General features: G+C 41.3%; 1 protein-coding gene across 2 annotated transcripts in view; it reads left to right on the plus strand.

The window, feature by feature from the left end:
• Nachra7 (nicotinic acetylcholine receptor alpha7 subunit) overlaps positions 1 to 16,907 on the plus strand; it is a 228,521-nt gene that overhangs the window by 83,688 nt on the left and 127,926 nt on the right. For both annotated transcript variants that reach the window (XM_076824679.1, XM_076824680.1), the window contains exon 2: positions 8,646 to 8,788. In XM_076824679.1, the coding sequence (XP_076680794.1) occupies positions 8,646 to 8,788 (143 nt within the window). The remainder of the gene's footprint in view (positions 1 to 8,645; positions 8,789 to 16,907) is intronic.

The following is a 16,907-nucleotide window of genomic DNA, read 5'->3' on the forward strand; positions in this document are numbered from 1 at the left end:
GCAATTTAGTGCACGGAGTGTGAAAATAACTTATCACACTCCAGGATAGTGTTCCTTCTAGAGAAATTTTATAATTGCTTATTTCTTAATTCTCAAGAAATGCTGTTGCTCTCGAGAAACTTAAGTCTAGGAAATCGCGAACGTATAAACACATGTGTAATTTATAATAAATCTTATTAGTAACATTAGAATCTAACTATATGAATTACAATAGAAAATCTCAGTAAAGAAGATTCGAAATTATTGACTGGTGAAGGTGCTCTTAAATTCTTAATTAACAATTTAGAAAAGTTGTATGCCTACTGAATTAAGTAATGAGTTTCTTGTGGCTATTAAAGAAGAAATATCGAATAGAAGAGACAAAACTATTGTATCCTTTATAGATTCTTTGCATAGGTAATCCAGAATATTTTCAAAAAGATGCAAAAGACGCGTTTATTCATTTAATATCGAAGGCAGATATGTATAAAACGGGAAAATAAATTCTACTTAGGTAGCTAGACTTTTCGGAAAATATAACAGTAACCATGATTCTCCTGAATATATCTACTGAAAAACTTAGGGATCCTCAGAATGAAGAATTACCATTAAGAAAACAAATTAAAGTTAGCAATCGCAGAGAGCCTTCAAGAATTCAGTATCAACCAAGAAGAAGATAAATTCCGGACTTTAACAAAGGAATTTCACATTTTTCAGTCCACTGGAAGAAGGACACCCAATTTACCATAACTTTTGGACATGCTACATACATAGGATTAAGTCACCATCCACTCAAAACGAAAGAAATTTTTCTACAGTTACAAATTTTATCACAAAAAAAGAAAAGAAATATTAAAAAAAACCTATTTTAAAACTAAGTAATGTTTCGCTTTGCACAAATTTTGTATTAAATAAATAAATTTTCCAATCATATTAAATATCTGTTTTTCATTTACACAAGTTTTGTGCAAATTAGACAGGAATGAACAATTAGTTAAAGTTTCCTAGTGTTTTTGATAAATATTATCAACATTATTCCATAAATATAAATTTTATAATATATTTGTCAATTTCTCGAAAATTCTCGAAAATTCAAGAAGTATGATCAGATTTCTGATTTCTCGAGATAGAAAAAACATCGAGAAATCAGGAACACTGCTCCAGAAACATGTTCCTTCCACTCAGAACAGGAATTACCCACCTATTTCCATTCCCCGAACTACCAGAATTTCCCGAAAGTGTATAGAAATCGTAACTCTACTCGAGAACGCCCCCAGAGATACTGTGCACGCCATTCTTCTTCGCGCGTAAACCAAAACAGGAGCTCGTACGTACTAAATAGCGCAGGGGTGACTGAACATGCCCGATTTTTGCGTAAATCGCTGTTAGACGCGTCCATCCTCCTCGACGGTTTGAGGCCGCTGAACACAAGCTTACGGACCACTCGTTTCCACGGGCCGTTACTTTGCCTCTGACTGGACGTGAAATATTGCCGGAAACAGAGGGACCGTTCCTGCTGGCTTGTTGTGCCGCGGCTGGCTCGTCTCGGGTATTAACCGTTGCCCGCGACGTATGTTTCGGAGGTTTTAAAAATTTTTAATCGGGCTCTGACACGGGCTTCCGAGCAATCCTATTAAACGTGTCCAGCGGAAAGGGGGATGAGAGGGAACGTCGTCTTACCGCTGTTTCGCGGCAAACATTTTTGCACGGGCGCATTGTGTCGTTCCCTTTGCGGCAGCAGTGAATTCCACTGCTCGGGGAACGCTTTCATCTCCGCTCGAGCAATATCCTTTTTCGCGGGGTTATGGGGAATTGCTTTCGGGAAATGCTTGGCTGCTTTCGATTCCACTGTCTCGACGGTCGCGTCCTTAATGTTTGCTGGACTCGGGGTGCGACAACTTTTGGACAACGGGAGTCAGGTTTGCGGTAGTAGCGGAGTTTTTAAAGTCCGAGGCTAATCGGTGGGTATTTTGGTTAATTATTACATGTGTTACGAGAGTCGGGGAAATTGATTCTTACAGGAAGGTATGTCTGATTAAATTTCAGTAGTTAATTGTGTTGATATCGTATGGTTCAATGAGGAAATTTCAACAAGTTGTGAGAAATCGATATGGATTTTACGGTGGGAGAATATAGTCGAGGAAGTAGGTTAACGCACGCGTGTTGTTAAAATATAGGTACAAGATGTTGCTACTGCTCCTTGTGCCTTAAACAGCGTTATGTTTGATAGTAAAAAATTTATTTCCCGATCGTCAAATTTCCTTCATTGAAATGAGTCTATAGGTGCGGATATTTTCGGTGCACACTCTGCGTCTGAAGTAAAGTATTTCTGCTTCGTCTGAACCGTCCATTGGGCTATTTCAATCTGTGAACCAAATTAGTATTGACCTTTCACAGTGGGTGGCCAAATTATTATACTCCAACAAAAAGCTTTGAGATTTTGTAAGTTTAAACGATGCAATCTCTGCGAAAATTATTTAAAAACCGCATTTTAACGCTTGAAGTTTCTACATTTTGAATCAGGGACTCAATTTTTTTACATCCATTATGGTACTGTTTCATCAAGATGAAGTGCAGGAAACGAAGCTTCAGAAATTTTTGCCTAGTTTTAACGTATGCACGGGCCAACAAATTTTTTTTCCAGTAAATCCAACGAAGAGCTCTCAGAGAGGAAACATTTCTCTTTAATTTCGGTTCTTTAGTTTTGTTGTATGATTTTTATTGGCCGAGTCATTCGCGATCGAAGCTAAAAAGGTACTTTCCACTTTGAACACCTATAACTTGCGAACTCGTGAGCGTAGACACATTTTCATGAGTGTTTTGGAAAACTAAGAAAGTTTCCTTTCAGAACCTTTAGCTGCCAATTTAAGATTTTTTTTTAATTGTGTTAAATCCATTTCAAAATGATTCCAAAAATTGACGAAAATCTTTTGAGTATAATAATTTGGCCACCCTCTGTAAATCCCTGGTACTGAAACCTATGATAGTCTTTAATCTCAAAGAAAGAGGAGGCATGAAGATTTCGCTCTTGCCAATCAAATCCATTAATTAATAGAAACAATAAAGAATACACAAACTGAGAAATAAACGAGAGTAAATACTTCAGGAACTCGCAACAATATCAAAAGTATATCGATTTAATTGGATCTCAATTGAGTGTCAGAAAAATATACAAAGATTGTGGATGCTTCAGTAAACCCCTTTAGATATTATGAAGAATGCTAGAAACACGTCTACTTAATAGAACTTCAACTCTGCCTTAAGAAGCAATGGACCATTCCAACCAGGAATAATAAACGCTTGAATAATTTACAATGAAATGTACGCGGTACGCGCCAAGAGGAAGCGTAAATCTTCATGGACCGCGAAACGTCACCGAATCCATTTCTCTTTTCTGATACGTCCCGAGCAGCGTAACTTTCTGGCGTGATCTTTATTTACGCGCGCGGAAAAATATGGAATGTGACGTCCCCGCTGGCGTCATAATTCAAGTCCTCGTAAGTCCGTTTCGCGGTACAAGCATCCTGTGCCAAAAAGAGTGTTAGAAATGTCACGCCGTCACTTCGCCGCGGTTCCAAGTTCCAAGTGTATGATACGTACGAGGGCTGGAAGTATCGCGAGTTTTCTTATGGCAGCAAAATTATTCGATAATAACTATAAAAAGTATCAAGAAAAGTGCCTCAAGTTTTATTTAAAGATTCGTTCTTTTTCCATGTTCTCCATCCGACGACGAAAGAAACATGAAACTGTTCATTAGAACACCATTCTCACAGTCCTGAAGGATTTATAGCTGTATTTTCCTGTTAAGTGTAACAAATAAGTATAGTTACATTAATGGAATTCTTAAGATTTCCCTGAATGTGGGGATAATTTAGTTTCTATCTCAAGTGTTTTCCAACCATTTTTGAGCTGCGATCCCCTTTTATAATATTAAATATTCAAATAACCTGCGATCCCCATATCAGGTAAAGTAGATTTATCAAGTTAAAGAGAACACATTCAAAATAGGTATTTCAGAATATAATTCTAACTTAATAATATTAAAAATAAACCAAACTTGGTTAACACCTAAGGGGTAAAACGTAGTGTACCTTTGACAATCGTTTGTGGGTAAACAAAGAAATAAGTGGAAAATCTGTTTAAACGCCTTTATGACACACATCTTAAGTAGTTTCCAGCTATTTTTTTTTCTTATCTTCTTTTCAAAATTTCACTTTAAACGCATCTTTCTCGGAACCACATTTTTCAAATTAGCCAGCAGCAGCATTTGAGCAAATTTTATTCGATTCACTTGAAATTTTTACAGTAGCTTCTAAACTACATTCTCCATCGAAGTGCGCGCGCTACGAATAACACTTGTATTAATTCCACCTACTAACAGAAAACTCCAAGTTCCTTTCCCCCTAGTACATGTATTCAATCTTCTGAATAGCACTGTAACAGTTGACGAGGTGCCCGTTATAATTGGCACGTTTAAGAGAGAGGCCTTTGCGACCGTTCTCGCAAAACAGGCACGAAGGAGATGACGATGACGAACGACAAAGTCGCGCGAACAGGTCAGCGATTTCTTTCTTCGCTTCACCCACGAGCCACCTTGGTCTATAAAGTTTCCACGCTCGATCCTTGGCGCGACTGCGAGATAAAGGGTCTCCATTCCCATGAGCGCCATAAATCTGGGAGTGTGTGCGTACGACCGAGTATGAATTTCAAAGGTTTCACCGGGGAACAACCTCTCCATTAATCGATTCCATAAACATCGTTTAAGCATGACGGGACGTGACAAGAAAGCTACTCGGAAAATGTATATCTCTCGCCGACTTGCTTGCATAATATAACAAAAACGAGTTATTTATCGAGAAGCTTTTTACCTCCAGATCGAATAATGAATTTTCCCGTTACGAGGGTGGGATGTACTTGAGGCGCGGCATGAACGCGGGGAGAAGGAAGTCAGCGATCACGTTGTGCTTTCTGTTTTTAAAAGTTGAACGAAAATTCGTCCACTCCTCGATTCCCGCTCGCGAACGCAGCATTCGCGGGGCGCGTCTTATGAAATACGATCGTGTTAATGAAAATGGGTCGATTGCGCCCTATTGTTTCGCCCAATGGAACGCTGCATTCACTGAAAACCGACTTCATTCTATGGTTAAAATTATTGGCGCGAAAATGGTCCGATTCAGATAATGGCATTACATTTTTCTTCCTTTTGGGGGAGGATGGAAATCGTTCCTCTCTTCGCATTCGATTCCCCACCCTTTTCTACTGTACTTTGCGTGTTACGATCAACGAAGCTTTTGTAGACGGAAATAGGTACCGCTGAGCGTGAAAAAGCAGTGTTTAATCGATACTTCTTTGAACCATAAATTTGTAAGACGCAAGACGTTAAAGTTTAACGTCGCGCGATTAAAAATAAAATAGTTACACGAGTAAGGCGATTAAAGCGTGGAAATGATGAGATAAATCTCGGAGACAGCGCGAAGTAAACGAGTATTCTTAACTTGGGACATTTTTCCTTTAACACGGAACTCTCCTCGGGTTACAAAGTCGTAGCGTGTCCTTCGGAACGATTTCGCGAGGCTCCTAGAAGCGAGCTTCTACTCTTTAACTGGCTTTACATATTCAATTCGCATTCGTGAATCCAATTACCTCCACGCGCCTTTCTAAAAACAATGAACGGCGAATGCTTCGCTATTTAGCATCGTATCTCGTTTACGTAACAAGGAAAATACGACCAATTGTGGAAGTAACGAAGGATACTAGCATCCCTTCCCGTGTTCTATATTTCTTTCGACAACGAAGAAAGCTGGGAATCCCTCATAAATTTCATTCATTAACGAGCGAGCATCGTGTTATTTCTGTGTCCAGTGTAGTGAATGATCAGATCCCAATTTCTGCAATTTCAATGTTTACCAATGTAACCCATGGAGCATTTCTTTTCCACGAGTTTACACGCACCGTGAACATGAAGGTTTCTCTTTTGATTCGAAAAGTAACGCCGAGAGAATGGATAACTGTGCAAGTAAATGGGCGTTACAGCGATCGTGTGAAAAATTCAGTGGAACAGTAGTCGAACCGAGCCATTCCCCAGTTTCAGCGTTGCGATGGCTATCGCGGAACGATTTGAAATTCGTCTGTAGCCTTTGCATTCCGAAATGACAGTCTCGTATCGGGGGACGTAACCGTGCGTACATATGCGTGTGCCGAACTGAATGCAGGCTGTTCTGCATCGCAAACGTGGCCGCTAACGATATCGTTCGCACTGTGCCAAATGGGACGACGGATCGACACGCGAAATTTTCCCTTACGAAACGGAATTCCAGTAATTGGAATCGCTTTGGAAAGGCCTCTAACGGCGAAGAAATTAACGGTTACGCGAAACGTCAGCCCTTTTGCTGTAACCCCTGCGAACATAGTGTTCTATGTACGCTGTTCGGGACGAAGTACAAATTTTACGATCATTTATGTATCGATCCTTCACTGAACAGATAATCTTGCCGCAGGAGAAATATGAGAGGTTCTACCCCCGATAGAATAAATAAGTGGGATCTTCGGTTAGATTTAACTGACAAGGGGAGGACACTATGTGGTAGACAACGATTTTTATGAGCCTATGGCGAAAATAAGAAAATAGGAGTCCGAGCGTTTCTGCCAGTGGGCCTTAATAATTGAGATATTTACATGGAAATTATTAAAAATTTCATAGTGGCCGTGGGGTTTTAATGGGTAAAAATCCCGCACTACTCTGGCGCCCCCGGTGGGATTCCCCTCTGAAGGAGTCAGGGTGCCTTTTGAAGATTTCTCCAAGTTAAAAAAAAAATTATAAAAAAACATTTATAAGGAAAAATTTATAATGTTTTTTTTTAACGTGGAAACATCTTCAAAAGGCACCCCGACGCCTCCAGAAAGGAATCTTGCACAGGCGCCAGGGTAGCGTGGGATTTTTACCCACTAAAACCCTAAATTTTTAATAATTTACACGTAAATATCTCTATTATTAAGGCATATTCGCTGAAACGCTCGGACACCCATTTACTTATTTTCGATATAGATCCATCGTGCCAAGGCTCATCAAAATCGGTGTCTACCACATGGTGTCCTCCCCTTGTAAATATAAAATTATTCTCAATTTTCTACAAAGCTAGTTAGTATTATTAGGAAATCCTCCTCGACTTTATTAAGTTTCAAATGCCTCCTTAGAACAAATTATAACTTCCTGACTAACAAGAGTAAGCCCCTAATGCGTCTTGTCCCACGACGCTATCGAGCAGGATCTTACGAGCAACAGGAAACTGGGGGAAAAGAGAGAGAAAATTGGGCAAGTGGAAATAGAAAGAGAGACAGGCGTAAGGGCGCAGACAGGGGTTGGGCGATGGAGGGGGTGAGATGGAGAGATTACGAAGTTGTATATTCGCGAAAAGTAGTCGGGAACTTTACCCGTGGGGTGACTCCCAAGAACGACCGAGCAGAGAGAGAGACTGGGGATAAATCGAAGGAAGATAAACGTTCTCCAACACAGCGGCGACAGAAATTTGTATCGTCGTTCGTTCCCTTTCTTCTTGCTCCCTTCCCTGGACGCGAGACGACGCGACATCGATAGGACGAGGGCCAGTCGCCGACAATGGGCCTGCGAAAATTGTCCAGTCTCTTTGATGGCCGACTTTCGGGGTGAACTACACGCCACATGGAATTTAAATGTTCCGCGGGGTGCGTGCGACTGCGTATCGATCGCTCGTAATACGGGCAACGAAATTCGGAGGGATGAAATTTCTCGGCTGGAACGTTGAAAAATTGTTTGCTCACCGAAACGAGAGTAACGATCCTATGAATGGCCAAATTGGATGCAGAAATTCATATGTCGATATTTCTTCTTCTTTTTTTTTTTTGATACATGCACACGAGTACCTCAGAATAAGAGTGGTGTACGCGGAAAAAGTTGTGAATGCGAATATTTCAGCAGCTATATCGAGCTCGCGATTCTTTCAGAAACAAGAGTATTTCAGTTACGCCACTCCTGTGCTGGGAGGTTTACACATTTGTGCCACCGACAAGTTTCATTTGATTTTCTAGAATGTACCTACCAACTGTCTCTGCATACTCACAAGACAATAGCATGGTGTTCCATGTGAGCGTGCGGAGTGTAATTATAAAAATAACTCACGGTTACCCACAGACCATCACTCTTGCCCTCCTCAGCAAGAATGCAGTTAGCTGCGCGATGAAGGTGATCGTGGTAATGAGCGATATTTTCTTTATGGTACGTCTTGAGTTTCTCATCGATCCTCTGCATTCTTGTTGAAGAAGGGCACTGCAATTCTGAACATGCACACTTTGAACCACGCCTATTGACACTTCCGTGTTCCACGTACGCAATGCTGTCTACAAAATTCTGGCTCACACACTTCTCCAAGATAAGACGATACAGAGCTGCCGGGACAATTGTTCTTACTCTCTAATTCTCAAGTCGACGTAATTTCCGCGGGAATTTCGAATCGCGTCCTTTGGACGCTCCTCGTCCTGCTGAGGCGCGAGACGGTACCGGTGGCGTGAAATTTGGAAAGAATGCATAAGCGTGGACCGCGGAAGAACGGGACCCCGTTGTGCTGGACGTGGCTCAAAGTGGCTTAAAGCCGTGGTTGCACAACAATGACTGAAGAATCCTGATTGGTTAGGGCTGGTAAACGGCGGTTTACACGAGAAACGGCTGCTAAACGACCTGCTGGATCCGTACAACGTGCTGGAGCGTCCGGTGGGCAACGAGTCCGACCCTCTCGTGTTGAGTTTCGGCCTTACACTAATGCAAATAATCGACGTTGTAAGTGCAGATAATAATACCATACTATGAAACTCTATATTTTCTCTGTAAGGAACGCATAAAAGACCTTCTCTCTACGTAACACGCACACCCGCACACCTAGTACAACAGAGATATGTATGCGCAGGTGTACTCGTTTATCCAAGTGCGAGTTAAGTGAGTTGCAACAGACAGAACGTCCTTTTTGCAGACTTTACCACGAGTAGTGATAATTGCATGCCACTCTTTCTTTTAATGTTCATTGTCTATGGCTGAGTAAATATTAGTGAGAACGCTGCTCCACTTCCATGCATGTACGGTGACTCACAGATTTCTTTCAGCAACAGTAACACACTTTCGGAAATGATAAATATAATTATTCTTATTTTGATTAATTTAGTTACTGTTAGTGAGTGAAATCCTTGAAATGTTCTTTCTCGAATAACATCTCGTCATCATTGAATTATAGTAGAGTTCGAGCAAGTAGATAGTGATTGGAGCGTACAATTTCAATGTAATAACGCTGTGATTTTCCGAACAGCGTTTGGTAGTATCGATTCTGCAGAAAATATTGTAGAATTTGTAAATCAGTTGTATATTCGTGTAACATTCTTTTGCGTCTACAGTGTGCCTGAGAAACATTCTACGTTTTCTCAGTTCTTTTCGTAATTCCTTTCAAGCAAAATCTGTAATTGTGTTAATGAGTTCTGAAGACGTTGTATCGTGTGTAGAATCAGTGATTATGGTGATATTATGATACTTCAAATTTTTAATCCAGAAATGTGTTTGATATATTATACCATATTAATCAAGACAGTAGATAGTTTTCGACTTTCAAAGCTCAAAGCAAATGAGATTAGTACGGTATATCAGAAGTATAATTAAATCTGCGAGGCACTGTATTTTGTAAATTCAAAGAAGTTGATGGGCATGTAGAGTGGTTTAGTAGCTATTCCCACGTAATTATCTCTGAAACTATGGGAGTTATGAAATAGTTCATTCAACTAAATGTGCATAGTTCAGAGGAAGATTGTTTATAGTGATAATGGTTTCTGTTTGTTGATTTAAGTATGCTTTAACTTCCCTTTCCACGATTTTCAAGTAGAACAATATGTTTTTTTACGTTCTATGTGTGACAGAAACTTCTCAAATTCCCTGATTTTCTTTTTCAATTCGAAATAGTGACGTTTATGAAATCTTAAGTTTAACTGTGTTTTATAAACAGAATTTTATTCTTTTCATCTAGAAAGTACGATGTCCTCTTTCGATTCACTTATTACACTTTTTCAAAAAGTAAATGTGAGCACCACACAAATGTACTTAAATTTACATTAGAGTTATGCACAATGTGCACTTTGCAGAAACACATTTTCCTAACTCTTATACTTCTGCTGATACAGTCGTGGCAATAGTTACGCCAAACCAAACTGAGTATCAAGTCCCATGTTCAGTAGAACAAGTCAACCCTGCGGAAACTCACACCCAAGTACCCACGATAAACGATTCACAAGAATCACATAACACCAGATTCTTTCTCAAAATTCTCAAAACCCTGACTTCTGGCCCTACCAATCTTTACAATCAAACTACAAATCATCGCTCAAAATTACCTACACAGAACTATTAAAGCGTAACAACTTTCTCCTCCCTTTTCTGATCGAAGAGAGACAAAACTGAAAGGCAAAATACAGATCATTCCTTTTCACTTTTCAATAATTCACTTAACCGATCCGCCACGAAAATCGGAGCTTGCGTTCATCCATCGCGAAGCAGGCTTTCCATGAACGTGTACGTAGAAAAAGTACACACCCAGGACAAATATGTCTACTGTATACACGCTTTCACGCACGCTTCCACGTACACCGCTGCACGTAAAACCGCCGTAAACACGCACCAATCATCACGCACGATCGATCTACCTTGGCGTGCATGTTCGCGGAAGGAATGACGTTAAAACGAACAAGGACCAATTATTGGCACTGCCACTCGTAGCGGGCAGCACGTCGCCAGGTGAGATGCATCGACGAATGCGACCGCTCACCGGTTGCACTCGGAGCCAGTGCACTGGCGCGATGCACTTACGGCCGCATCAATCATCGTCGAGACACAGCCGTCACTTTCACGGCTAGGCCATGTAAATTATAGGATCAGGGTCTCTGATAGTTTAGCCAATTCAATTTTCCGTTGGTCCCCATAATTCACTTTGTAACTGCTCCAGGCAACGATTCTCAATTTTCGTGCGGCACTCTGTACGAGGATGCTTGGACGGTATATCTTCCCTGTTCAATCGCTTACTATCAACCTCGGCGCGAATACTTTCTACCTTCGATGCACACTAGAGTTCACGCGTAAGATAATTGCAATGTGATTGGGATCTTTATCGAGGACTCCCTCGTACACATTTTAGATCACCGATAATCTGCGAGGAAAAATACCGGAATAATCCAACATAGATTATTTCCATCCGGCTCGAAAGAATCTTCCTAGGAATCTTCATCCACCCTCCACTTAAGTTAATCTAGAAAGGGCGCTCGTTGCATCGCGAGAGGGAGTACTTAGTTACGCTATCGCAGCTTTTAAAAAGACTTACCGCAGCTTGGTAACAAGATCAGATAGGACATCCCAGCTGAACCCCTACCATCTTTACATTTAACGAATCGAATCCCCGTATCGAGGTACCAGAAAATCCGCTGGAAAACCACGAACGCAGAAGCACCACCTATCTCCTAATACCAATTCAAGAAACTGTCCCTTAACCACTGAAAATTCCTTCCCTCCTGGATGTGGGGCTCGCTTCCCCGGATTCAGCGTCCAGGAACGTGACTCCCTAATTGTTTCGAGCAGCGTAATCCTCCGGCGTCCCCCCAGTTCGTTGAAACGAGCCAGTTCCCTCGCGATCCACGGTCAAACGGCGAGGCGGGAAAGGGCGATTTACCAGGAAGGGGGTGTTCGCCTCGGCCGGGAAACTTTTAACTCCCGCGAACGTGGACGCGACCCGCGATGGCAGAAAGGAGGAGCATCGGTTCCTCCCCGCAGGGAAGGGCAATATCGCGAATTTCCGTGGCGCACGCGTGCACGGGAATACAAATGGCGCGTGCCGCTCCTAAATAACGCGCAACGAGCACGGGTAAATATGCCCCGCGCCATTGTTTCGACGCGCCTGCTTCGGCGTTTATCGTTTTCCCCCCTGTCCAACAGCGAACCCCCGTTTTCGCAGCGTCTCCCTTTGTCCCTGCTTTCACCCCTGTGACCCTTTTACACAGGACTATCACAATCGCGACCGCGCTTCGACGTCTGATTTCTTTCTACCCCAACGAAGAATGTTCCACCGCGTGCCACAAATCAGCTGATCCTTGGTCTCCTTCGTTGCACTAGAACGCTATTCTCCTCGTCGCGTTGCGCCCGATGAGAAATCCCTTCGAAAATCTTGAAGCATCAGTCGATGGGAAAATTGCTGAATTTTCGCGGGGTTTCACCAAGTAGGGTAGACAGGGTCGAATCGGATCACGGGGCGAATCGGATCAAAATAAGAATTTAGTTATGGACATGGACGCGTGCGAACGTTACAATTCTGGTCCGAATCTAACCTACGTAATCTGCAATTTCGTATTTAAAATAAAAAGTAAGCTTGAAAATATCCCAATGTGTTTATTGCTATTAGTTCGCACGATGTCCAAGTTTAGTATTTGATGTATTTTAGACTGTTATATCATAATATGTTTATGTAATCTACACCCTTCGAAATAGTTATATATGGGGCTAATCGGATCACGTTATTTGGGGTGAAATGGATCGCTCTTTATTTTCATTTGAGTATTTTTATGATTAGAAATATGATAATTGTTTATATACAGATGATTAGTAGGTACATGAAAAAAGAGAAATCAGGGATCATGGTGTCCAAAAAAAATAAAGGAATCTGTGATAAAAATTAAATTTGGAGAAATGACGAAAAAAAATAAATAAATTAATGGTCTTAAGAAGATGGCATTGTATTTACTCTGGTAACAAAATTAATTCGTCCACTTTCAGAAGATTATCTGAGAAGAGTGATGCCACGAGAATTGTGCTGATAGAGGCGGCAAAAAACGGCAATATTCTTCCGATCTCTGTGCTGAGTAGTGTCACTTGACTTCACTGTCATTAAATTAGGTTTGTTTAAGTTGGTTCTAAAGATTTTGTTATGAAAATTTCATTTTTTTTTCATTTTAAGTTTCGGGGCCAATCGAATATTTCTCACTTTTTGTTTTTTTGTTCGCAGAAGAAACACTTTTATGTTTAATTTTATTCTCTATTATTAATCTTAAAGCCAAAGGTGTACTGGTCACGAATATATAATAAAAAATTAGTTTTTTAACGTTTGACTAATATTGTTTTACCGTCAAACACAAAGTGATCCGATTCGCCCCGGTCTATCCTAGATATATGTCGCGCGAAGCTTCGGTAAAGAGAATAAAATTGTGTTACCTCCTTCCTGAATCGTGGAGCGAATTATTCCATTTCTTTCGGAAGAGACGCTCTGCTTGCCTCTGAATTCAATTGCACTTGATTCTTTCTTTACGCTCGACGAATTTCCTGCCAGATGCGCGCACTGCTGGTTTAACGTCATCCCACGTGTTTCGAAGCGAGCGATCACGCTTGGCATTCGAGGATCGAATGCGCTAAATGACTCGCGTTCCGCGAGGATCGTAAGATCGGACGTCTCTAATGCACCCGGCTCCCAGACAGTACACCTTCGTTGTCGAAGAAACGAGCTTCCGTTTCTGGGGTGGGATCGTGGTTAGTCCCGGGATTAGCGGAGTTTCAAAGCTCGGCAGGGGAACCAGCGACTGTCTGGCTTCTTTGTCTCCGTGTGCATGCTTAAAGGCACACCAACGGTTCCGCTCAAGTAGGAGAAACTTATACCGTTATCGTCGATGCCTGCGATATATTTTGGGGCATTCCCTTAGGCAGCCTTATCTGACAGTGAGACCGACCCGCGGATAAATGTAACTTCGCGCAACCGATTGTGGTCGGGTGTTTTTGCGGGAACAGGCGCGAGAGATAATCACGCTTCATGCTCGTTAATACAATTAGAGACCGGTGCACGCAGTGGTTTGCGGAAAGAGCAATTACATTATCAAGCTTTCCTTTAACTTCGCCCCGGTTTATCATGGATTCTATCCCGCGCACGTTGCGAGCGATTACGCCGCAACATTTAACCATCGCTTCATTGGTATTTATGAGATAAAAATGCTGGGACGAGGTTTGTTACTACTCGTAATTGTTTCCCCAGCCAGGGAGCAGTTTGATAGTTAAACGACACAATGCAAGGTAGAGTGAATTCCATTTTAATCCGACGGGATTACGCTGATCTGATATCTGATTAAACTGAGTTTCATAGGTAAGTCTATAATGTGCTGGACGAGTTTAAAAATGTACAAACTGGATAAGTGGAAATTGAAATACTTCGATAGATTATGGCGTTAAATGGAAATTGGAATTTTCTTGGGAAATAGATTCTGAAGCAGTGTAGTTTGTATTACGACTGATTTAATGTAGATACTAATGGCATAGCACCAATCAGTGTCAAAAAGTAAAACTCCACACATTTTCTATTTCAAGTAATTGCCAGATTAATTCCACTATTAAAATGAAACAAATGTATGCCTGGTAAAGTGTTTCTGCTTGTAAGTAGAAATATACTCGGTATAATTTCAATTAGATTCAAGGAGAATGGTAAACGACCGATGATCATTGTTCGAGGAGAGAGAAATTCACGGAAATTATTCAAGAATCTAGGGTCGTAGACTTTTACTTGTGCATTCAATTATTCTAACGCTAAGGATATTTCATATAAATATTCGAACCCATTTGTTTTCGCGGCGCTCCAAATGGCGGCTTCTTATCCGCTCGAAAGCTTTTGAAAAATACTGCGGCATTTAGTTAGATGGTTTGGAACCGTCTTAGAACGACCGTAGACCACGTTCTTACGCGCGATATTACGAACGATGACTAGACTCCCATTTTCGGTGATAAAATATTCCCCTAAAAGTTGTAGCATAACGTTCCTTCTACATAAACCTTAGGGTGATCTGACGTAGCAAATATGCGACTTCTAATTTCGTTAAAACGATACTTCTAAAGGCATTTCTCACGCTGATTGAACGAGTAAAGCCAAATTTTAACATAGGTTTTAACTACCTAAATATTCCCAGCAGTACTGTTGCGGCAATTAAGAAGAACGAGGAAAGAAATTATTTATGATATTTCCACCGAAAAGGAATTATTACAGCGATCATTATAAAACGAGATTTATCTGTTTTCTTGCGGTACAGTAAGCTTAGCCTCCTTCGTCCATTCACAAGATTTCCGCGTTGACAGACTTGTTTCACGGTTATAAAGTGTAACACGAGGAGAGCAGTCGCGAATAAAGGTGGTTCTACAGAGAAACCTCAAGTTTCCCGCGCTGTTTCCGAAACGTTCCCGCTATTTAACCCTGGCAAAGGTGAAAGCGCCTGTGAGACAAGACGCTCGACGAGCAGTTTCTCGCGATTCCAACCACGGGTCGTTCCGCGCAACAAAACGATCCCGCCTTTAAAGCGGCCTCTGCAGCCTGGAGAACCAGGCCTCCCTCTTGTTTCCAGGTGAATGGCTCTGAAGGAAGCGCGTCGATGAGAAAGAAATTCGGTAACGTTTCATTTGTGAGACCGCGCTTTGACGTCAAGCAGAATCGCCGCGGCTGGCGCTGAAACGCGGCGGGATCCAGCGATCCTCAAAGTCGAACCGAACACCGCGATACCTTCAAACGGAGAAAGGACGGGGGAGAGAGAGAACGTGACCGCCTTGAGGAATTTACTATTTCGCGTGAGCACACGTGTGGGGGATCAAAGAGTTTTTCCGGATCATGCGTGCGGGATTTTACGACCATGCAGAATAAATTCTTTGCCGTAGGGATAGGTCTGTTAAGGGCGGTCCTTATGGCGCGACAGACCGCGCCAGGGTAACGGTCGGCGTCACGAGTGAATTCTGCGCCGCGGCTTTGAAGCCGATGGAATAGAAATAGAAATAAAAGGCGAACGCAGCTGCTGGTGAAATTCAATTTCCAAACGTTCAGGGGACCTTTCAAATTCCTCCAACTTCGAGAGATTTTTTTTAGGAATGCAACTTCAAAGGGTGCCCTAGGAAATGTTTAACAATGGAAATTCAAAACATGGAATTTGTGGAGCGTGGTGCGATGATACGGAGATTTTCAATTTCTTAGTTTAGGGTATCGCTAGGAAAAATATATTTCGACATCATTATAGATACTAGGTAGTTAGGTAGATTTTTTTTTATAATTCCCTTTATTATTTGCATCTATCTACAAGAATATTTACAAATAGTTGTGCAGGAATTAATAGCGTTTGATTTGTGGGCACATGTGTCAAGCAAAAGTAAGTTTTGGTCGAGCGTATTGGGGTGCCTGGCCATTCGCGTGCTCGTACTACTAGGCACAAGTAGATGCACTGTGTATTATTATTCTTCGGTTTGGTGTTATTACGTAACACTTTTATACAATCTTTAGAACGTACAAATTATTTGATATTTTATTAGAAATTATTTAATTATTTGTGAAAGTACGGTAAAGCGGAACGGGTGGGTAAAACGGTACATCGATGTTTGTCTTACTTAGACAACAGCTGCGAATGAATTGGTATCATGTGACATGGGACCAAACAGTCCTCAAAGCATTTCGTGACAGACCTAAGACCCGAGCACACGTTACTTTTCGATTAACAGTGTTGTAAAAATTTCCGGTATCAAACATATTGTGCGATGTAGTTTCGACCACATTTCTTCACTTGGATTTAGAAAATTTATAACGGCAAAAACCCCCTTGGATTCTATAGTCCTTACGCTACATTTTAACGTTTTACTCAGTTTTTGCCTCACGCTGAAGTGTAAATATTAAATGTTTCCTAAATCATCTCATGTGGGGCAAATATGAACGCGTGGGGTAACCTATTATGTATGGGGAAGAATGGAAGCGCCTCTTTGTACGTGTTTATTTTTTCTTTTAATTATTAGATTGTAGATTGAAATTTTAATTACTATCCTTGTTTCCAAGAAAATTGATTTTGTATAGAAAAGTATGATGTATGAGATACATCTTTCATTC

This window comes from Andrena cerasifolii, chromosome 12 (assembly GCF_050908995.1).
Source record: "Andrena cerasifolii isolate SP2316 chromosome 12, iyAndCera1_principal, whole genome shotgun sequence".
Lineage (NCBI taxonomy): Eukaryota > Metazoa > Arthropoda > Insecta > Hymenoptera > Andrenidae > Andrena > Andrena cerasifolii.